Source organism: Mercenaria mercenaria, chromosome 1 (assembly GCF_021730395.1).
Source record: "Mercenaria mercenaria strain notata chromosome 1, MADL_Memer_1, whole genome shotgun sequence".
NCBI classification, from domain to species: Eukaryota; Metazoa; Mollusca; class Bivalvia; order Venerida; family Veneridae; genus Mercenaria; species Mercenaria mercenaria.
Window position 1 is genome coordinate 19,975,199 of NC_069361.1, and position 24,802 is coordinate 20,000,000.

Here is a 24,802-nt window from a genome sequence, read left to right on the forward strand (position 1 = left end):
GTCTCATGGCCATCCTGTACACCAATCTGAAAAATTGTTATTCTTGAAAGGAAAATCAATGTCTGTAGAACATTGTGAGAAAGTCGTCATATGACTTATAATTGTGTCGATGTGATTCCAAACCCAACAAAAACAAACAAATCAAAACATCTTTATTAGCTTTGGATCATAAGGAAATTTGAATTATATGAGGGCTCTGTAACTGCGTAAAAACCAGACTGTAGGTCAAAATATATTTCTGCCAAGTAGGCGGGACAAAGATAAGACAGCACTATAACTCGACAGAACTGATAGATATTTGTGATGTCGTGTCTTCATCCCCTCACTCCCCCACGCACGCACACACATCCCTATCACGACAACTCTACGACAAACTTCACATAAAATAGCGACAAATAAAAGTCGCCGGCATATTCGATTTATCTGGTAAATATTCGTAGTGGTCGGTAGGAAAATGTCGTTCTGGCACCCTATATCCTTGTCGTCTTGTCGTGTCTTCACCTCGCCAGATCGACAGCATTACATAACGACAAATTATAAATTTGTTGAGCTGTCGTGTTGGCTTCTTCCGGTAGAAATGCTTACAACACATATGTGTATTCGGGATCATAGACAAAAGATCATTGCCAAAGAGGGAATAAATGTTCTGCGCACGTCTACTGAAAGACGCTAACATGAACAGTCGACAACTCAGGAAGTTTCCTTCTTCATGCTGCCGTAGAAGCTGTGTGAGGACTTGATAGCACAACTCGGTATAGTTTTTTGTTTTACAAAATAATGACAAATAAAGGTCGCTAACTCGACAGAAACGAGTTTTAGTGTTGGGTATAAAAATGCCGTTTTGGGTCCTTTACGTTGTTGTTTTGTCGTGTTGTCATATCTTCGTCCGCCAGAACAAGAAGAACGAAATAAGCCTAAAACATGTAAAGACGGTTTTAAGTAGTTTTCAAAACAATGCAAGGGTGCGCTACGAGTTGGCAACTTTTTAATGGGGATCTTATTAAGTGAGTTAAGATATGACATTATGATCAGATTTATTGCTGCAGTGTTTCATTTAAAGCATATATGTAACGTATATTCAAATAAATATTTTACGGCATTCATGTTAAGACATGGCTTATCCGTATTAAACCCCATTGGATTTTGAAGGACATTTTGTTAAAACGTAGCACATTTCTTTTCCACAATTGTAGAGGCACAGTAAATAATCCACAAAATATCTGATATATGTTTTAACCATGATCCTGCTGGCGGCAAGTGATTCTGACTTTGCGACCAGTGCAGACTAAGATCAGCCTGCACATCCGTGCAGGTGATCATGTTCTGCACTGTTCGCTATTCAGACAGTAAATTTTCAGTGAATATCCCTTCAAATAATAAATAGTATTGCCCAAATTGAATGATGGACCAGTTCATTTGAGAAATTCAGCGGGCTAAAGGTTAAATCTTTTGTGATAATGTTGTCATTGACATTGTCCTGATAGTGTTGTTCTGTGCTCATATCTCAAAGCAGGTCTTCTTTTAGCTGCATACTCGCTGACAGTAGAGCAGGTCTTATTACTTTTGTTATCGTGCAGGTGCCCCTTGAAGACGCGCCACAGAATAACTGCATTCTTTGGTAATTATACATGATTTGCATCATGAAAGAAATACTAGTATCTAATTAAAAATTGACAGAGTCATATATTATGTTAAGATAATGTGTTTAATGTTTAATTCTAACTTTTAGGATTTTCTTTTATATAAACAACGTGATGTATTGTCTTGTCGATTAAAACACGTTTCGCAAAATGACATCTTTTAGCGCCAAGAGAAGTAATGCGTCCATTTACGCCTAAAAATAATTCCAGATTAGTATCCCTTCCTCGTGCTTTGTCGGCCTTCGTGGTTAGATTCCTACTCATCTGAATTGAAAACCGTATTTTATTCGCCAACAAATCGCGCAAAACTAAAATCTATTTCCCAAATAATTCATGGAATGAATGTAGCATTATCATGATTATGCACAGTACTTTATGTGAATAATTTAAGCTTAGACCACACGTTGTTTCTACAGAGTAAGTTTATTTGTCTACTTTTTTAAAATTATACCGAAAAGAGATTGACTGTATATGTTTGAATAGCTGTATTAAAACACATCAGATTGACTTTCACGAAGTTCATGTGGGAGCAAAAAGTAGGTCACTCTTTATTTGCTAAACGGTCCTAACTAAACCTTGACTAAGTCGTTGGCTTGAATGTCTCCAATTTGTAGGATGACCTAAACATTACATGATTATTTTATATGCACGGGTAGGGCGGAACATATTGTTATTATTAAATTTTGTGGATCACATTATGAACAAAAATAACATTCAAATAGCTATGATAGGACAGGTACATGTATCTTCACTTCCTTTCTAACAGATACACTTTTGTCACGGTTCTTCCACTGGTATTAATGCATCTTATACACTTACAAGTGCTTCAAAGAGGGAATGTCTTTTGCATATACATCAGTGTTGCATGAGGAAACGACCGGTTCCGCTGGAAAGAACTATTTAGCAGATTTAACAATCTTTATTCGACACGGCTACATCATTACTGTATAGTTTAACTCAAAGTTGAGCCTAAACTACGCACGTTTGCAACTAGTTTGGTAAAAATATAAGAACAGTATATATGTATATAGTTGCATAAAATCTATAAGAATTAAAAGTTCTGGCAAATTAGCCATCCTCTTGTTTGCTGTGTCTAGCGCTTAGGTGCGCACCGGTGTGCACCTTGCGCTCACCAGTTTAATACTGTTTAACCAGTGACGGATCCACACTTTCACACTGCATCGCATCATCTGAAAGTTCCAAAAGAAATAATTAACTATTTTTGTCAAATAATAAAAGGGACTTCCTAATACGAAGAAATATATGAAAATATTAAAGAACTTACCCAAGATTTCATATTTTAGAATATGAACAGTTAATTAGTATAGCTTATGTAAACATAACATGAACCGCGCCATGAGAAAACCAACATAGTGACAGGCTTTGCATCCAGCGCAGTCTGGTCAGGATTTATGCTGTTCGCTTTCAAAGTCTATTGCAATTAAAGAAACCGTTAGCGAACAGCATAGATCCTGACCAGACTGCGCGGATGTGCAGGCAGGTCCGGATCCATGCTGGTCGCAAAGCTACTATGTTGGTTTTCTCATTGCGAGGCTCAAATTAATAATTTTATGTGTATAAACAATACTGTATGTTAGGTTTACGTATAATTCACTCAATACTTGTACAGCTAAACACATGTACTTAACATATGTCTAGTTAAACACGTATCTTTAGTATGTACTAACAAAAGCCTTACTGTATGATATTTAATTATGAATATAGCTCTACGTGCACGCATAATCTATATATTGGGTTAAATAATAACATTTAATGAGGTTTTTCTACATCTGAAATAAATTTTCACGGATGAAATATTTTAGCGAACGATGGGAATAGCACATCTTTAAAATTCACAGTTAAAAATAGCTAAAATATGTTGAAATTTTACCATTTGTTCTTTTGACTTCATACGCATTGTAATATGATACATCCAACCAGCAACCACCTGAAAACAAGCAGCTAAATATGCATTGTTGTTCAAACTTCCGTTCAATCATAATTGCTTGTACATTTACATGAAAAGAAAAAACAACAACATGTATAATCAGTAAGATTTCTTGGCAGTTAATGCTATGGCAACGCTGTCTTTAATTCTCTACAAGTTTTTCATGGGTGTAAAAGATGTAGGATACCATCTTGTAATGAAGTGGTTCGAAATCCGCCAAAAGAGCTTATGTAACGTGAATCCGGAAACGATACAACTGGGAAAGAAGATTACGAATAACTGTTGGTACTGTGGCACAAACACAAAGAGTTTCTGGAGGCCTTATTTATGAACTCGTGAAGAACAAGTAATTGTTTGTTCGCTAAATTTAACAATTATTTCTGTGTAACAAGATCTAGACAAAATAACTGCAAAACCTGTTTTTGAGCAGATGTGACTGTGATGAACGTCCCTTTTAACTTTTTTGCAGCCCAAGTCGCATATCCGATCATTTCCGGGTCATCAGTATCCACTGGTTCTAGATACCCTATAAAACATGTAATTACTAGTATCTTAATGCTATTTTCGAATTTGATTTAGTATTTATTAGCATTTTATTACATTAGAAACAGGTCTTAGGAAGCAACTCATTGAAGATTGGCAAATTGTTTAAAATATTGAAATAACATCAATAGCTGATTTGTTTGCCTTGAGGATGCTGGTGCTTTGAGGTTGCGTGTTGTGGCAGGGGTAAAACATATCAATTATTTCAAAACACGAGATAAAGCATTTATTGAACATTATCTATTATAAAAATGTGCGATGATTCGATAAAATGTAGCTCTACGAGGATATTCTCATTCAATAAATGTATGGAAATATCATCTGAAAACATAAGATAATTTTAGCATAAGCTGACCGTTATGGAAGTGTTACATTAGAACCGACTTAGTTAATAAGCAGACCTATCTCATACAGAAGCACCTAAAGACAGTTGTTGCGACGGTTAAATACATTTTTACTGAAACAGCATTGTAGACTTTAAGGTACTTTTTGTGCACATCCCTTTTTCCACTGCATTATATTTAATTATATACTAGTAATACTGGACTATGTGATTTTAATAGTTTAATCAACAGATATATCACGAACGCAACAGGTGTATAATTAATGCAACAGGTGTAATATTGACGTAACATACTAGTATGCAACATTTATGGAACAGATATAATATTGGCGTTACAGATGTAATATTGATTCAACAGGTACAACACTAATGACAAAATTGTAACATTGACATAACAGTTGTAACATTGACGCAACAGATGTAAACTTGACATCATACATTTTGTATTGATGACAGAGATGTAGCTGTAACATTGATGTAACAGATATAACATTAATGTGACAAAAGTGACATTGACGGAACATGTGTATTAATGATGAAACAGGGGTTACTCTGAGGTAACAGATGTAACATTGTTGCAAGAGATGAATCGTTGATCTAAAAGGTTTGACGTTAATGAAACAGATTAACACTGATGAAAAAATGGAACGTTTTTAACAGTTGTAACATTGATAAAACAGGTGTAACATTGATGTAACGTTGATGAAACTGGCGCAACACTAATGTTGCAGGTATTGATAAAACAGTTGTTAAATTGACATAACACCTGTTATATTGACGCAATAGATGTAACATTAATACAACCGTTGTAACATTGATGCAACAAATGTAACTTTGATGTAATAGATGTAACATAGTCGTAGTAGATGTAACATTGATGATACAGATATAACATTGGCGATACAGTTGTAACATTGATGCAATAGATGTAACATGTAACAGGTGTAACATTGATGACACAGATATAACATTGATGTAACAAATGTAACATTGAATTAATAGATTTAACATTGATGGCACAGATGTAAAACTGTTATAACAGATGTAACATTTTTGACAGCTGTAACACTGATGTGACAGAAGTAACATTGATGGAACATGCCTAACATTTATGAAACAGGCGTAACATTAATGTAACAGAATAACTTTGATGCAACAAATGTAATATTGATGAGAAACGCGTGACATTGATTTTACAGCTGGCTGTAACGTTGATATAACAGACAGATGTAACGTGTATTTACTAGATGTAACATTGATAATTGATGTAACAAGGACGTAACACATAAAACATTGACGCTTACATAACAGATGAAACATTGGCTTTACGTCTGTGAAATCAGTGTAACACATATTTCACCAATGTTACACCTGTTACGTCCATGTTACACCTATTGCATCAATGTTACAACTGTATCGCCAATGTTATACATTGATGAAATATGTGTTACACTGATGTCACAGATGTAACGTTGATGTAACACATGTAACATTCGTCGTAAAAAATTGTAAGCCTTGAAATATAATTATGTTGATCATTATTTCTCGTGAGTATAAAGAGAGTAAGTCTTACCTCCACCCATTCTTCGCCGCCGTGCCTCAGCATAATAGATTAATCCAAAGAAAAGGGAGAGAGCCAAAATTAAAAGTGATTTAGACATATCCGTCTATAAATTTAAATATAGCAGCTGTTTTGTGCGAATTCTTTTTCCCTTTTGTCTATATAATTATAGAGCTCCTAAGAGCATTCAAATTTTAACGATATAAAATGTTGTTCTGTTAGTGTTGGATAACGATGAGTAACTTATTTCCTTATGATTTGTTCGCAACTAAACGGATAAAACTCCCACGTCATTGAGCTACATCCCACGATCTTCATCGAATTTATGTGATTTTAAAGTGTTTTGTTTGTGTATTGACGGTATAGGATATAACTTAATTGTTTAAAATTGATCAAATCTATTGATAAATACATATCACTTAGCGACCGTCATTGTTTCGGTGGCTGAGTGTATGAAACGAAGATGCCAAATCCGTCAATCAGCAACCATCTAAAATATCCGGAAAGCGCAATCTTCTATTAGTAAGTGTTTGATGATATAGTAAACCCGGAAACACAAAGTCTCTGTCTCGGAAGTGTTTCGAACATGTAATTTAAATGTTTAAAAATGGTAGTTGGGCGAAAGTTAATCAAGTAATAATTCAAGCCATTCTAGCATAAAACTGCTGTTCTTGTCACTTTTTGAGGGTGTTTTAACAGGAGAGAAAACGTGTGTTAACAGAGAAATTCTCGCGCTCACGTGCTGTTAAAACACCTTTTTATATATGCGCGTTCCGTGGCAAAGCTTTAACGTATTACGGCCCCAAAACGGATAATTCAAAACGAAATGACGTCAACGTGAAAAAACAACGTAGACGTTTCCGCGCATTACATGGAAATTGAATGACGTTGAGGGACAATCTATTCATTTACCTGATTTTCACCCGTTTTATGCTAGAATAGCGTTAGCGCATGTTCTTTTCGTGTTATAACATATTCAGAATCCCTCGGGAATCGTTGGTACCCTCGCCCTACCTGGCTCGGGCACCAACCAATCCCTCGGGATTCTGCAGATGTTATAACACGAAAAAACATGCGTTATCCCTACAACAACACAACATATCACCGAATGGTATCCGATCACTCTCATAACAGGTCGCAAACTGTAGTTACTATATGATGTATTGTCATAGTTGTCTGCAATAAACAAAATAAGAACTTTGTTTTATGTACCTTTAATATCTCGACACACCATGGTGTAAATTTTAATTCTGTCTGAAATCTCAAAGGTATGAAATAATAATAAATATACTGAATGTCCTCAAAACTTGGATACGTATGTAACTATTCAATAGTTTGCCTTTAACTCATCATAGTTTATCATAAAACAATTGAACACTCATAATAATGCTTCCCGATATGGTCAGGCAGCTCCGAGTTATGCTTTAAGGAAATACATATTTCAAATGAATGATTTAGGATTACAGTTTATTATTATAATAGTATTTACTTATGTGCTATTATATCATTGAAAAATGTCACCGCTTTAATGACACAAGGGTACTTCTCTTGCAGCGTAGGTTTAAACCACTTGTTTTCACGTAAAATCGTTTACTCACATGCATAAATAAACGTAACTCGTAAATGTTTGACCACAATGAAAAGTCTCTTGAATTTTAAACTGTTTTCTTAAAACAAAAAATGGAATGACAGCTTATTATATCTGTTATCGAATGTTGTATTCACAATGTACGACCGGTATCCCATTTTAATCTGTACTTTTTCTCAAAGAAAGTCATGTGATCGGAGTGCACATATGTAGTGTCAAATACACGATTTGACATCAAGCACCTATATGTAACATACGTGATTAAAAAAAAAGTTTCATTTAAATGATTTTCTACAGTGAATTGAGAATACTTTGTTAAGATAACTCCAATAATAAGCCAGCATACTTAATCAATGTAACAAGCGTTACTGATGGTAACGTTGCTACAATGTTGTTTTTATTTGTTGGGTTTAACATGTTTAACGTCGCACCGACACATTTATAGCTCTTATGGCGACATTCCAGCTTTGATGGTGGAGGAAGACCCAGGTGCCCCTCCGTGCATTATTTCATTTCGGACGGGCACTGGGTAGAACCACCGACCTTCCGTAAACCAGCTGGATGGCTTCATCACATGAAGAATTCAACGCCCGAGTGAGACTCGAACCCACATCGGCGAGTGTCAAGTGATTTGAAGTCAGTTACTTTAACCACTCGGTCACGGAGGCCTCCACTGCTACATTGATACTGGGTGAAACCTGTAACATTCTATAAGAAACTGAATATGACAGCAATGTTATATATTCGTGATATCTGGCAGACATTAGCAAGGATTGGTTAAGCTTTTTTTTTTCAAATCTAACCCTTTAACTGATCGCTGAAGATTCAATTTTAACATAAAATTATCAAATTACAAGTATAAATGATTCATTTACCATTTATTTTCCACTTTGCCTATTGGAACACTTTTAAGGACTGTTCGCAATGATGAATTAAGGTGATACATTAAAACACGTGTTGCTTTGTTATGTAATAAATACATTATTCATTTGGTATAGTACTACTTGAATTGTACAAGTATTTTGATTTAATTGATACATTTATAACCGTACTTTAGCCAACAATCAAACGTTGACAGAACATTTTGCATTTTTGAATATATTTTGTAAATATATTCACTGAGTATGATTAAAAATACACTTACAATTAATATTTTAAATCTTGCTATTGCTTGCAGAGAGGTGGTGCAAACATAAACTACCTTGCAATTGGGTCCCCATCACCCTATAGAAAGATTAAAGTAGAAAGCAAGAAAAACATCATCTACCTTCCAAATAACCAAGTGTATACATACATACATACATCCATCCATCCATCCATACATACATACATACATACATATATACGAAACTAATACAGAAAACATAAAGTCACGCAAATATATAATATTATACAGCACACCACAGTATACCGAAGACCTAACTATAAAAACGTCCAGGTTTGAAAATAGGCCTAGAGAGACTAAACTGTCGGAACTTTAGTAATATCAAAACTTGCAAAAATGTCACTGCATTATGGCATAAATAAGATAAAAATCAAATGTTATGATGTTATGATTTAAAGAGGTTGGGTAATAATATGTTACATAGTTTCCGATCAAGGCCGACGCTGGATTGGATCCGCAAATGGTGTAACAGTAGATTAGCAATCGCGTCAATTTCACTCGACATTTGTATAAAGTATGTACGTAACGAAGTGTCATCAGTGACACTAAGTGGTAATAACTGAAATTAGTGAAATAGTTACTTCCCATCGAGTTTTTTAGGTCATATAACCGCGAATATTTACGAAAAGTTGTCAACTTCGCGAAAACACTCACGAAATGTCTGGAAAACAGACAAACTATACAAACACAAAATACGTAAACATTAACTGAGTATACATGGATAGAACGGTGATGTTTGAACAACAAAGTGCCTTAAAACTTCCACTGAAATTATCCGTAAACTCGGGACCGAAAGTCCTATTTCATGGCCGAAAAATGATACATGTCCTCAACCACTCTTCCCTAAAGAATTTTACGTCTTCCAGAGACTTGAAACAAGAGCTGTCGCAGGAGACAGCGCGCTCGACTATGTCGATGCTGAAATAGCAAAATTGAGTAATCTGAGGAAGCTGGACCTGGAATGTATAATGACTCCAATATGGATGAAAATATTTGACAGTAGCTTAAGTCAGAGTCAAATGTATTTGGTAGTAATAGAGATAGAAAAAAAAGTGTATCAAAACATTAAATAAGTATAAAAGGGACATCATTTATGCAAAATTTCCCCCAAAGAAATTCACCATGTGTCATGTCATGTGGCTAATAATATGGTGCAATTAATTTAAGATTGAATCAAATCTGTTTAGTAATAACTGAGATAGAGCAAAAGTGCATCAAAACTTCAACCTGAAATTCTAGGTAGAAAGGGGGCATAACATAACATATTGCTGCCAGCGTTATGTTTTTGATGAGGGATATGATGTGGAAAGAAACATTTTAAGTTTGAATCAAATCCAACAGAGATATGGTTAAAAAGCATCAAAATTAAACTAAAATTTTACATAAATGGGAGATATAATTCATGAAATCTGTATGTCAGAGTTATGGGCCTTGTGTCATATGATAAGGCTGGTGACGTCGAAGAACTTTTCTAAGTTTGAATCAAATTAATTAGGTAAAGACAAAGATACAGTGAAAGCGCGCCAAAATTAACCCGAAATTCTACGTAAAAGGGGTCATTATTCATGAATATTTTGCGCCACAGTTACGGACCTTGTGTCATATGATATGAATGATGATATGGAATAACAACTATTTTCAGTTTAAATCAAATCCATTAAGTAATAATTGAGAAAGAGTGAACGTGTACCAAAACTTTGACCTGAAATTTTAAGTAAAAGGGGCTAATTTTTCAACTATCTGTTCCAGAGTTATGGCTCATGAGTGAAATGTGTTGGTTGATAATGTAGAACAATTACATTAAGTTTGAATGAAATTCTGAACACATTTCGTGAAATTTGAAGTCTATCTGAGAACTTAAACCGAATTGGGAGTTGGAGTTGTTTTGTCAAAATAAGCCGTAACAAGTTTCATAAAAAAGTACTGGGACCGGCCTCCAGCCAATCCCTCGGGATTCGGCGGATGTTCTAACATGAAAAAAACCTGCGATACAATGTATAGATGTAGTTTAGATATTTCCAAGTCCAAAAACAGCCAAACAAAAAAAAAAACAAAAAAAAAACAGTTTACTTAAAAGTTCTGACAATATGTGTATTTCTACTTCATGCTGATGTTGTAAACCAAGTTTCATCTCAGATGGATGGAAATTGCAGGAGTTGAGTACTAAATGCATATTTTACTGGTTAAAGGTGAGAATATAAATATCTGGCTTGAAGATAACTGTATAGGCGGTAACGGGGCTCTGCTGAGTTACCCCGAAACAATTACCCGAGAGCAGCATCTAGTAGTAGATTTTTTCTCTTGCATACCAGAAGAAATTTATAAAGTAAACCAAATGCTTTTCATCTGAGCCATCTTTTATAGCCTGCATATGAATTTACGCATTCATTCATAAACTTCTGCACCTGAGTCTTCTAACAACCCGCGGGGTGTAAGACGAGTTTTCTAGCAGCAGCAAAAACATGGGAAAATCCTGTATGGCATGCAAAAAACAGTTTTCTGATGTAGTAGTAACATTTAGTCAAAAATGCGCCACAACTAGAAAAAAAATAATCAAAAAATAATCAGATATGAAATGAACGTTCCAACAATATGCACATGTCAACTTTATATGGACAATGCATACCAAGATTAATTTCAAATACATGGAAGCCTTTGGAGGAGTTGAACACACAAGATATTGTGACACACTGACAGAAAATTCAAACACTATATTCCTCGGCATAAAAGCAAAATTTTACCCTACCACATTCAACTGAGAGCAACAATTCTGCACAGGATTCAGCATTTTTATGCACATATATACACTGAAATTTCCTTTACAGACATTCCCACGGATTGCTGTAATTGGTTCGACTTGGTATAAGTGAGATAGATCTAGGAAATTATCATCAATCATACTTAACTTGGTAAAATATATAAAGTTTTAAGAGCTGCCATCACTATTAAATACCATATCTGATAACAGTCATGTGAAAAAAAATCCAGTAACATATTCATACTGTTTTTACTGATACAATTATCGGTGTGCAGTATTTTAAAAAAAAAAACGAACATGCATGGGCCTCCAATGCCAAGTGGTTATGATTGCTGACTTCGAATCACTTGCCCCTCACCGATGTTGGTTCGACCCTACTCAGGGTGTTGAATTCTTTACAAGAGGAAGTCATCCTGCTGGATTATGGAAGGTCAGTGGTTCTATCGAATTTGTGCATGCCCGTGATGAAATAATGCACAGAGGGGAACCTGGGGTCTTCCAGCATCAAAGCTGGAAAGTCGCCATATGGTCTATTTTTGTGTTGGTGCAACGTTAAACCTAATAAAAAATAAACCTAAAACTTTTATAATAACATAACAAACTAGAAAAAATATTTAACATTTTATTTGAAAACAGATAAACATATTAAAGTTGTAGTAAAAAATGAACAATGTCAGTGTTTCACACAATACAAGAAATTTTCTGATACCTGCATGTGATACGTCAATATTTTATTTTGTAATAAAACCATGTAACACTTCACCAACATAAAAGTATGATGTAAGTGTGTGTGTGTATGTAATAGATCTATTTCATTGGTGTTTGAACATTTTGCCAAAATGGGAATACAAGTCATGTATTAGGTTTTCAGAGCTTGATTGATATCAAGTAAGAATGAACAATTACGTTTTAATGTGTGCAATTTTGAAAACACTACAATTCTAGTACTTTGTCAATATTGGTCACAGCATGATCTTAGCCCAGAGCTGAAAAATATACATGTATACACAACAGCATATAAACTATTATCTGAACAAATTTTATGTCCCTTTTAAAACATGATAAAGGTCTTAAAATATGAATTTGGAATTTTAAGTAGTTAAAACAAAAACATCACAAATAGATATAGTAAACTGATTCCCTAGTTTTATAGCACATTTCTTGATCAAATCAAATAATTGTCACAGTTGATGATTCTTTTCTAATACTTAAGACATTTTTTTTCTGTTTGTACACTAATTCACAATAACTTCTTTGCTAATGCTTAAAAACCGTCACAGCATATCACGTAATACTATGTCATTTATGTCTGTTTTAGTTATAGAATTTTTCTTAGGAAATCATTATCTAAAACGAAATGAAATATGCCGCCCACTGAATTATAATGCTACTCCTTCTTGTATAATACACACATTCAAAACTAAAAAATGTGTTTTTAAACTTAACAAAAGAGAAGCTAAAGTTTTAAATTCAAAAACATGTGAAACAAGTTATTAATTGTACAGTATAACATGATAAAATGTATATCATTCAACAAGATATACCACATTGTAAAATTAATGCTATAAATGCAGCAGTACTATTAAGACATCATCACAGATTGCTTTTTTTCCGTTTCATATTTTATTTCTACAAAATTCACTAACATATAAGTCAATAAAGAAGCACATTGTTATCCATACTTCAATATATTTATCACACTAGGTAGAAACTTCCTGTGGTGCTTCTGTCCACGCCTTTGATGCCTCGGGGACCTCGACCTTTGCCTGAGTAAGGAATGTACTATCCGGCTTGTCATCCTCTTTTGGCATGCTGTAATAAGGGTACAAGTAAAAATAATGTTTACATATTTGACTTGGTTACACTTTATACAAGTTTTCTAATCATTAAACATATTGGAAAAGTGTCATAGCTATAACTGCTTTTCCTCACAACTAATAACTTCTTGCAATTTTCTAAACAATTTTTAATAATGAATTTAATTTGCACAGACTGGGACTCAGATATCAGTAAAACAATCTACACAGGAAGCAGTCTTGTGTAAGTAAGCAAGTTTGCTGCATCAAGATTTAAAAGATTATACAATATATCTTAGAACAAGCAATATCTTGTTCAGCTATGTCATAATCATTAATGACCCGCACCATGAGAAAACCAACATAGTGGCTTTGCGACCAGCATGGATCCAGACCAGCTGGCGCATCCGCACAGTCTGGTCAGGATCCATGCTGTTCGCTAACAGTTTATCTAATTGCAATGGGCTTTGAAAGTGAACAGCATGGATCCTGACCAGACTGCACAGATGCACAGGCTGGTCTGAATCCATGCTGGTCGCAAAGCCACTATGCTGGTTTTCTCATGGTGCGGCTCAAAATTTTATTTATTTCTGCTGTTTCCAACAGAAGGATCTTTGTGTGGCAAAGACCTTGAAAACCTGTGATCTAATATGGACTTACAATGTATCACTTTGTCTTTATACTACAATTGTGTGTGTTTGTTTCAATTACATATAGGTTTTATGCCATTTCCAAAATCATTACTATTATGTAATGGAAGTCAGTTACACTAACCTCTCAGTGCTCCTGGATTTTCACACCAGTACAAACTTGTTCTGTGCATTGTACATGACTGACCTTTCTTAAACTAGAGCTATCACTAAAAGTGATGAATGTACCCCCCACATGCACTGACACAGTACATTGCAATTTGACGCACACAAGATTGCATAATTATGTGGACTGTATGTATATAGACTGTATGTATACAGTATAGTAACAAAAAACAAAGTCCCATAACTATGCACAAGATTGCATATACAGACTGTATGTACATATGTTAACAAGAAACAAAGTCCCATAACTCTGCAATTTTTGTTGTTGAAAGAACCTAACATGCCCCATGCACAACTACTGTTGTTACTGATCACTTGTGTGAAGTTTCATTAAATTGTGTCAAGGGGACGAGGAGAGATGGTGCGCACAAGATTGTGTTTACGGACAGACGGCCGGACGGATGGACAGACAGACAGATGGACGGATGGATGGACAGACAGACAGACAGACAAACAACCTGAAACCAGTATACCCCCACTTACAACTTTGTTGTCGGGGGGTTACAATGAGTCTGGTGTAGTAGATAAAATAACTTCAGATTATATTATATTGCTTTCTGTCAAATCATCACAGACAACATTGCCTTGCCTTGGATTTAAGCCTGGCAGGCTAATTAGAACAGTAGAGCTAACTCAATTACAAATCATATTCAAGAGTAACAGTTCATGTTCAGCAGAGCTGATAATATATTTCAAGCAAAATAAAACAAACCTCATGTCATCTTTAGTCACATCAGTATTACTCTGTCTATGCTTATTCTGCTCTATCGCCGGCAGGACGGGAGCCGATGTGACAGACCTCTGCTCTTTGGTACTGCCACCGTTCATCCTGGCAAATAGGTAACGCAGCACCCGCTCTTTCTGCTCCCAGGTTAAATCACTGACCTCAACCTTGCCACTGCCATATCTGCAGGCAGAGATATTAAATAGTAACATATTGCAAGATTGGGCATTGTATCAGTAAATATTGAATAAATTGTTTATTGCAACAATTTCATGTATCATATATAATTATAGTGTATGTGGTTATTGTGAATCCAATCAACATATAACATCTGCTCAAATATATGTGTATGATATAACCTGTTAAAAACTTGAGATCTGGAACAATTATATATCTGCTTTCACATGTTTCAAATTCTTTTATTATTTTCAAATAAAATTTTAAAATATATTCTGAATTTCTGATATAAGCATAGCATTCCAAATTTTTGAAAATGAAAGATCCTAAAGGTGACTCTTTAAAATGTTTACAGATTCAACATTTCTGTTTTAAGCAGTTACCTTCAAATAATCTTAACTGAAGTATAATTCATTTTAAGTGAAATTTAACAGAACTGATTACCATACAGGGTCATTTAAGAATAAATGTTCATGCTACTGCTGCCACTAAAGCAACATTTGCACAGTGGCTTATCTTGTAACTTATTAAATAATTCCATTTTCTACACGGACTGGACTAATTTTAATTGTATAATAGCTTTATATGCTTGCTAAGACAAGAAATCAAAATTAGCTAATTTAAAAAAATTAAAACTGATAAATGTACTTTTTTACATAATGACAATATACAATGACATATTTAAAGAAACAACACAAAAACGTAGACAACATCAATATAATAAACATTCACAGACAGTACAAGGTCATGTTGAGAAACATGCACTAAACAGTAAATTCCCATTTTTAATTTATATGTAACTATTCAAAATTAACAAAAATTATATATACAACATCAAGGAACTTTTAGTGAACAGTTTTCAACGTGCTGGAAGTGAACAATTTAAATACATAATTTCTTTAAATTTACTTTTAACGTACACCTAGTGAAACAATATGGTGCTTGTGTTTACAATATATTTTAAAATACCTGCCATCTTATCGAAATGTATAAAATCTACACTGTAATGAAATTGTTTTAGATTATTTAATGCAGCATAAGGAAACATTGTGGTATTCTCACAAAAACAAAGGCAGCTCATTAAAGTATGTACATGTATATTACACTTTACTTCTAAACTATATGAAGCTTAAAACTCATATTTTGACACAGACAAAAATGCCAATCAAGTAGGATAGCTCTCCATATACTTCATACAGTTGAACTAAAAATGGTCCTTATACACAGAGTAATCTACATAATTCAAGAAATAAACAGTATAAGTTACATCCTTTAAGACTATAGGAGATAGTAGAAAACAAAATGGAAAAAACAAACATTACAACAAATCACAAGAAAAATATTCAATCTCACTTACATGTCATGATAATCCATTTAATTATGCAAAAAGTATTGAAATGAGAAAGATACTTCTTTTGTAAGATTATGTTAACACTTAAACTTAATAATATCAAAATAATTTTGTAATAAAAGCCTGAATTGTTGCCATCATAAAAATGATTAATAGGCCTTCTTCAAAAATTGGCATGACTATTTCTAATGAAATAATCAAAAATTTAATGACCATAGCTCTTATAAAAGATTTAAGGTTCTGGTTAACAAATTCATTACATCTATAAAAACTCATCAAATATCAAAGCAAATTAACCTTATGGTAAATACAGAGTATGAACACAAAATAGAAAAAAGTATACGCTGGAAATAATGGAACTGTATAAAGTATTGTGAAAAAGATCAACAGAGTTTACAGATAAACATCATAGGGTCTCTATTCACCAAATACAACAGTAACCAACTTAATGGAGAGCACATATGGTGAAATGGTATGTATATACTGGAAATAAAGGGATATAACTCTAGTAAACTAACAGTAACTTAATTACAGCTACATGTGAGGGTGTTACCTCATCATGTTTCCACAACGATTAGTCACTTAATCAATAAGCAGTTGGGCACACAAGATTGTGTCTACAGATAAACATATCAATAAATTCTAATGGACACCAATATTTCACCCTTAGTTTGGTGTGAGCTGTACAATTTCTTTTTTCTTTCGAAAGTTCACAGAAACATAAAATTAATGTTGAATGTCAATTTAAAAAAATCAAGACTGAAGAGATGATAGACAAGTTTATAAAGGACGATGTTCAACAAAAAATGTTAATAAATACATACAGTCTTTCAGCAGCCTCAAGATCTTTGAACACACTGTTTGTGCTGGTGTCAGATTTGTTGAAAGTTCGAATCTTTGGAAATTCTCCCTTGCCAGTGTGAGCAGCTAACATTTTCTCCTGATATGCTCTCTGAGCATCATGTCTATATTGTTCCCTAAAGAGAAAAGAAAAACAAAATTAATTTTACTGAAAATTGCCATAATATAATTACATATTATGATTTCTGGTTTATTAAGAGCTATAATCATATCAATCAATTACCATTCTTTTTCTTCCAACAACAAACAAACTGAGATCCTTAAAGTGAGTTCCCAGGTGAAAAAGATGAGATCCTTAAAGAAAGATAAAAACTGTCGAGATCCTTCAAGGGAGAGTAAAGTTCCCATATGAAAAAGATGATATCTTTAAAGTGAAATTAAAGTCCCCATGTAAAAAAGATGAGATCCTTAAAGGGAGATTAAAGTTCCAAGGTAAAAAAGATGAGATCCTTAAATGGAGATTAAAATTCCAAAGTAAAAAAAGATGAGATCCTTAAAAGGAGATTAAAGTTCCCAGATGCTGAGACCTTTAAAGGGAGGTTAAAGTTACTAGGCAAAATATTGAGATCCTTAAGCAGAGATTAAAGTTCCAGAGCTAAAAATATGAGATCCTTAAAGGGAGATTTAAGTTTCCAGATAAAAAATGCTGAGATTCTTAAATGGAGATTAAAATTCCAATGTAAAAAAGATGAGATCCTTAAAAGGAGATTAAAATTCCTAGGTAAAAAATATGAGCTCTTTAAATAGAAAATATATTTCCAATATAAAAAAGATGAGACACTTAAAGGGAGATTCGAGTTCCCAGGTAAAAAGATGAGACCTTTAAAGGGAGATTAAAGTTCCCAGGTAAAAAAGATGAAATCCTTAAACGGAGATTCAAGTTCGAATGTAAACAAGAGCACCGCCTTGCGGGTGCTGACGCTCATCTGATTTTTTTTGTGTAATAGAAATATTGTCCTACTCATGATTTTCTAGGTCTAAAAAGGGCCATCATTCTTGCAAAAAGCAGGATAGAGTTATGTTTCTTGATGTACAGTGTCCACTTATGATGGTGAAAAACTGTTGCAGTTTTAAAGCAATAGCTTTGATAGTTTATGAGAAAAGTTGAGTTAAACATAATACTCAACCAAGAAAATGATTTTCTAAGTCCAAAAGGGGCAATAATTATTGCAAAAAGCAAGATGGAGTTATGTTGCTTGCTGTACAGGGTCAGCTTATGATGGTGAACAAGTGTTGCAAGTTTCAAAGCAATAGCTTTGATAGTTTAAGAGAAAAAGTTGACCTAAACATAAAACTTAACCAAGAAATCTGATATTTTCTAAGTCCAAAAGGGGCCATAAATCTTGCAAAAAGCAGGACGGAGTTATGTTTCTTGCTGTACAGGGTCAACTTATGATGGTGAACAAGTGTTGCAAGTTTTAAAGCAATAGCTTTGATAGTTTAGGATAAAAGCTGACCTAAACATAAAACTAAACCAAGAAAACTGATTTTCTAAGTCCAAAAGGGGCAATAAATCTTGCATAAAGCAAGATGGAGTTATGTTTCTTGATGTACAGGGTCTGTTTATAATGGTGAACAAGTATTCCAAGTTTCAAAGCAATAGCTTTGATAGTTTAGGAGAAAAGTTGACCTAAACATAAAACTTAACCAAGAAATCTGATACTTTCTAAGTACAAAAGGGGCCATAAATCTTGCAAAAAGCAAGATGGAGTTATGTTTCTTGCTATACAGGGTCAGCTTATGATGGTGAACAAGTATTCCAAGTTTCAAAGCAATAGCTTTGATAGTTTAGGAGAAAAGCTGACCTAAACATAAAACTTAACCAGGCAACGCCGACGCCGACAACCGCTCAAGTGATGACAATAACTCATCATTTTTTCAAAAAATCAGATGAGCTAAAAAGATGAGATCCTTAAAGAGAGATTAAAGTTCCTAGGTAAAAAAGACCAGATCCTTACAGGCTAAAAATGCCTTTGTTTAAATAAGGCTGCCACATTTTCGGTTATGAAGTTCCACATAGAATACATTAATTTCTTGTTAAATCCTATTTCTGATGATTACTTTCTTAACATTTGTCAAAGGTTTAAATATTGCTGAATATACTAGAATGTTTTATTGAATCTATTGTTTTTATTACCTCCCTTAAAATGCTTAAATGCTCTAACTATAACAGTTCATGTGCAATATTAAAAGTAGTGCTTTTCTAACCATGTAAGTATGTATAACATCTATTTGGAAAGCTGTTTCATCTGTTTTTAAGATAAAAAGTTAAAGCATTATGAACCTTTAAAGGGAGATTACAGTTCCAATGTAAAAAAGATGAGACCTTTAAAGGGAGATTAAAGTTCCTTCCCAAGTAAAAAGAATGGAACCATGCTATTGGACAATTTTAAGATTCAGCTGAGAATTTACCAATTACATGCTGGAGTTATGAGACTGGTTTTAGAACCTATGATCAGGGTAATACTTTGGAAAAGACTGAAATCTTTTGTATCTTAAAATTACTGTTTATAGATTAACTGATTTCTTGACTAGATATTTTGCTAACCTTATCTACCAGGGTAAGATTATGGCAGACAATAAAACAAGTTATTTTCTTTTTATGTTATGTTTCATTTTACCATCAACTTAAAGAGGATTATGCTTTCATTGTTAAATGATGAGATAATTTGTAACATAAATTTGTAATTTTTCCAACTGGCAGATAATTATAAATGTTTCCTTTTGATAAAAACTGCTTTTTCTGTTCCCTTTTGTTCTCTCAATAAAATAGTATAAAATCCTGATTTATTTTATTTATGCATGTTTAAAATATGTTTTCCCAAGGGAAATAAAACAAACAGAAATACAAGCACTACAATATACAACAGTTCTTACTCTTTGTTTGTGTTGTTGGACTTTAATAGGTATACTGAATGTTAAGATTATTTGATTTTTTCAGTTTAAATTGAGCATGAAAGCTCAAGATGTCTTTCAAAACAATTTCTCAAACTAGAGTGGCATCACCAATCTCTTTTAAGACAGCAACATGGTTTCACAATTCAAATGTAATCAACCATTTTGTTGTTCATGTGGAATCTTACTTTTACTTACTGGTTAGCTGCAATTTCAGATTTCACTGAGTCTAGGGCCTCCAGGAAGAATCTCTCCAACTCTGTTCTTTGGTCGAGAATATTCTTAGCAAGTCTTTTCACTTTGTTCATTTCTTTTGTTTTCAGTTCAATAATTCTTTGTAACTTGGCAAGTTCTATTTTTGAAGCTTCAGTCTCTATTCGGAATCTTTCCATCAGGGCTTTTTTCTCTGTGTTAAACTCTCTCGCCATATGACTTAGAGAATGTTCCAGTGTTGTTATTTTCTCTGAAGACTGTAATACAAATATTTTTTAACAGTGCTGTAAAGTCAGACATTTTCAAGACAGATTTAATTTTGCCATACTTGCTGTCTCTTTGTAAAAATAAAGACACATGATAGTGCATGTATTGTTTTTAAACTTTTTGCAAGTATTATCAGGAATGTTTTACCATTTGAACTGAATCAAATATTAACCATATTGAGCTTTCATCCCTGCCAAATGTCTGATTTCATAGTACAGTTGACATGCAGAAATGAAATATGAGAACATGTCTTACTTTACCTTTATTTAGTTAATATCCAAGATGTTGCCAAAAGTTCATATTTTACTTTCATATAATAACAATGGGTATTGTGCAGAATTGAGGGTGATACTCATAAAACATAGGAAATCTCACTCACATGTAAATCAGAAGGAAATATAAAACTTTAGGACTTTTGCCTATTACCTGTCTTAAAAATACAGATACTTACATCTTTTATTTGTTGTTTCTGGTTTTTAGTTTGAGAAACTTTTTCTTGCACCATCATTTCATTGATTTCCTTGTCCCCTCTGAGCAATTCATTTTCTTCCTCAAGTTTTTCCTTCTGTTTACGTAAGACCTCACCTTCCTTCATATGGTAACTTAATGCCTCTGACAGTCTAACATTCTCCTTGTAAACGGATTTAGTGGTCTCATCTAAATTGCTGCAAATATAAGGGTAATAGTTTACTATGAGGGGTAATAGGTTAATCAATTTGAACACAGTAAAAAGCATCTTGAGAATAACTACATTTATTAAATTCGAGAGAATCAATAACTTTCTGGCTAAAGTTAAACTTTTTTTGTGAAACTTTTTAAAACTATTTAGTAAAGATATTTTGCAAAACTATTTAGTTAGACTATTTAACTATCTTCAGCAGGATTCACAAGTGCTTTGAGAATTCATATTTACTTCATTAAATTTGTACTAAAATCTCTTTATGTTTCAGAATCTGGAAATCTGCAAAACTCATGTCTCTTCATAAATATTTAATCTAAAATGCATCTCTTATGTTTAAACATGCTCTAAGTTAACTAAACAATATTGTACACACATATCCTCATTCAAACAGAAGATCACCCTGCTATATGTATACAGATATACTTTTAAGATATCACTAATTATAACATACTCATTTCTATTTCCTGTTAAGTAACAACTGAACCGCAAACGTCAATATTGTCCTAAACACTTACGCCTGAATTTCATATCGGGTGCATATCTTAAGTTGATGCATAAGTTCTTTTATTTACCATAGTTCAGTATTGTCAATCTTGTTCTGGCTGTTGTACAAATTCATAATGTATACATTACATTTATACATGTAGATATGGTTATTAGTTTAGCATTGGGAAATATGCACTTGTTCTTTAGCAGAAGAATATTGCGCTCTTAAAGTTGTGCAATATTTTCGCTGCAGAACTCGTGCATATTTCTTGATACAAAGATAATAACCTATAATTACTTAATTTGTGACTGCAGTGGTACAGTATGAACTAAATACTTCATGTAGAAAATATTGAGCCAGTTACAATCAGCAAATGTTTTCCCTATTACCAAGTCTGATATACCAAATGCTTGAGAGTTGTCCTTCATTATTTTTATGTTAAAATGTGTTTATTGAAACTAAGATGAAATTGACAGTTTTACATGCACTGGCTCATTCATGTAGATTGAAAAAAAGCCTTACGCTATAGCCTCTGTATGTGCTCTTTCTGCAAGTTCAGCAATTTTCTGATTGGCTTCCTGTTGTAATCTCATCTGCAGACAGTAAAAATGTGTTTAAAAACAAATATCAGCCACTTTTTAACACGGTGAAACCAATTAATTATGTTGGTATAAACTGTCAATTCCATAACATTTTACCCAATAAACAATAAAGATGCTTGGCTTGCAACAACATTCATAGAATCTACATTTGTTTGTAAGCTCATCAGCTTCATAATCTTCTGAACTTGATTTTATATACATGTACAATTTGAAAGTACTAAAAATGTCTAAATGTTAATTTCGTGTTTTAGAACTTTGCAAAATTCAGCACTTCACAAACTAGTAAAATAGGACAAATCAGAGACAAAAACAGTATGCACAAATGTAAGGTGTTTTACGGTAATTATGAGAAACATTTTTATAATCATATCATGTTTGAAGAATTTTACCTTTTCTTCAAAAAATTTCTGTTCCATTCTGGAAAGTGTAGCCTTATGTTCCCTGTTGGCATTGTACATTGACTCTTTGATCTATAAAAAAAGACAAAAATACTTTAAAAACATAGGTTTGTTCAAACATTTGATGACAAATCTTTCATAAATTTCGCAATGTGTCAAAATCTATTAAAATGATATTCTGTGTAATATTCAATGTGCATGAATATTATATCATGATGTGAATATATCATGATGTAGGGTAGACAAAAAAATGCTTAAACAACCCAGTAGCTTTCTTGAATAGCTGCACATTTCTCTCATCTTTTGACATGTTATTACTGTAGACTCGTCAATGTATTTAATCACTTTATTTTCAGTACTATTTACTACCATCACAACACAAAATTAAAAGCAATCATGAATCATGCAGTAATAAACATAATGATCAAAAGTGCTATCATTAGCAACATCTGCTTATTTACAATGCAAATGCAGGTGCTGAATACTGAATTGCCAAAAACATGAAGCAATTACTATCTTATCTATATGCATCATGATTTCAAAAATTTTAAAACAAATATCAGTTGAACATCGGAAATGAAAAAATGACATCAAGTTGAAATTTTAATGAGCACGATATAAGCTACTGCTGAATTCTTTCAACTGTATAAGAAATTTTTATAGCATGACTATAACACTTACGAGATAATTTACTGAAGAATGTTATTATAAATAATCAACTTTTTTTGGGGGGGTGGGGGGAGGCGGGGATGGGGGTTAACGTTACACCAACACAATTATATGGTGACTTTCCAGTTTTGATGGTGGAGGAAGACCCAAGGTGCCCCTCTGTGCATTATTTCATCACAAGTGAGCATTTGGATAGTTGATCACCGACCTTCCGTAAGCCAGATGAATGGCTATAAATAATTACTGCTTAAAACCCACTGAGTCATTATATTGATACTTTCTATTAAAGTTTCTAACTATATTAAAATTCATGAGACATAAACAGAGATTATAAATGTAAATATGACAATAATATACAACTTCAAATGTGTTGTACTGTAATAATTATTGTGCCCTTATATATAAGCTACCCATGAAACATTCATTTTAGTGAATGTGACATTGGTAGTGTAATATGCCGGTCCATCGCTTCATAGCTAGGCACCTTGCTGTAATTTGACACTAACCTTACAGTGCTTTCTAAAATTCACCCTGCATGTGAAATTTTTCCAGGCCAGGTTTTTGAAAAGACCTGCTAAAGCCAATGCTGATTTATAATACATGAACAGAGATTATAAATCTTAATAAAATAAACGGAAAAATCTGGAGTAATGTCTCTTTAATAATAAAGCAACAATTCTGTAATACCTCATCAAGATCTTTCTGCATTTGCCCTCTCTTTCTTCTGAATTCCTTCACCATCTTTAGTTCACTCTGCATCATCTCAACATCTTTTGTTTTATCTGAAAGTTTCTCTTCCAGTTCATTGATCTGTTTACTGAAGTCCTCTACAATTAACTCTTTTTCCTTCCTGTTTTCTTTTTTCTGATCCCTGATCTGTTGTTGCAGCCGCTCCAACTAAAACATTAACACTGGCTTTAAATCATAACTCTACCATTCATTTCTGGTTTTAACTGAGCTCTTGAAAGTTTCTAGGGCATTTCATCATAAACTTTAGACATAAGACTGGAAAAATCAAACCTTTTAAAAGAATTCTACAACAACAGTGTGAAAATAAAAAGTGTAAATCAAGAAAAAATGTTAATTAAGCATATTAAATTCTTAATAATTTTAAAATGTACAATTGTTTCTATGCAACTGTCTGCTCTAAAATACTTTTGAATTTTTTCTTGCATTGTCCAACAGAGATTTCTATAACACTAGCAGTAATCCTGTGCTTATACATCTCCTTCATTAAAGTCTTAATGGTCTCAAATTTTATATGAGCCGTGCCATGGGAAAACCAACATAGTGGCTTTGTGACCAGCATGGATCCAGAC

General features: G+C 33.4%; 2 protein-coding genes across 2 annotated transcripts in view; both read right to left on the bottom strand.

Moving 5' to 3' along the window:
• Positions 1-1,865: 1,865 nt before the first annotated feature.
• Positions 1,866-6,320, bottom strand: LOC123544630 (uncharacterized). The gene is made up of 4 exons (XM_045330699.2): positions 6,048-6,320; positions 4,005-4,114; positions 3,532-3,588; positions 1,866-2,830 (listed from the first exon to the last, which is right to left on the bottom strand). Exons 1-4 carry the CDS (start codon positions 6,133-6,135, stop codon positions 2,741-2,743), a joined length of 345 nt encoding a protein of 114 aa, XP_045186634.2. The 5' UTR covers positions 6,136-6,320; the 3' UTR covers positions 1,866-2,740.
• Positions 6,321-12,155: 5,835 nt separating this feature from the next.
• Positions 12,156-24,802, bottom strand: part of LOC123544621 (basal body-orientation factor 1-like) — a 15,678-nt gene continuing 3,031 nt past the window's right edge. The window contains exons 4-11 of the mRNA XM_045330693.2: positions 24,171-24,380; positions 22,806-22,886; positions 22,337-22,407; positions 21,097-21,310; positions 20,364-20,635; positions 17,234-17,386; positions 14,870-15,064; positions 12,156-13,358 (exon numbers count right to left, since the gene is read on the bottom strand). Coding sequence (XP_045186628.2) covers positions 13,247-13,358; positions 14,870-15,064; positions 17,234-17,386; positions 20,364-20,635; positions 21,097-21,310; positions 22,337-22,407; positions 22,806-22,886; positions 24,171-24,380 — 1,308 coding nt within the window. The 3' untranslated portion in view covers positions 12,156-13,246. The remainder of the gene's footprint in view (positions 13,359-14,869; positions 15,065-17,233; positions 17,387-20,363; positions 20,636-21,096; positions 21,311-22,336; positions 22,408-22,805; positions 22,887-24,170; positions 24,381-24,802) is intronic.

Bases quoted from the DNA above. Each gene is read 5' to 3' on its own strand.
- LOC123544630 (XM_045330699.2), bottom strand. From the start codon at position 6,135: ATGTCTAAATCACTTTTAATTTTGGCTCTCTCCCTTTTCTTTGGATTA. The intron at 4,115-6,047 runs GTAAGACTTACT...CATGTTTTATAG, and splicing joins GCGGCGAAGAATGGGTGGAG to GGTATCTAGAACCAGTGGAT. The intron at 2,831-3,531 runs GTAAAATTTCAA...TGGAACTTTCAG, and splicing joins TGAAGTCAAAAGAACAAATG to ATGATGCGATGCAGTGTGAA.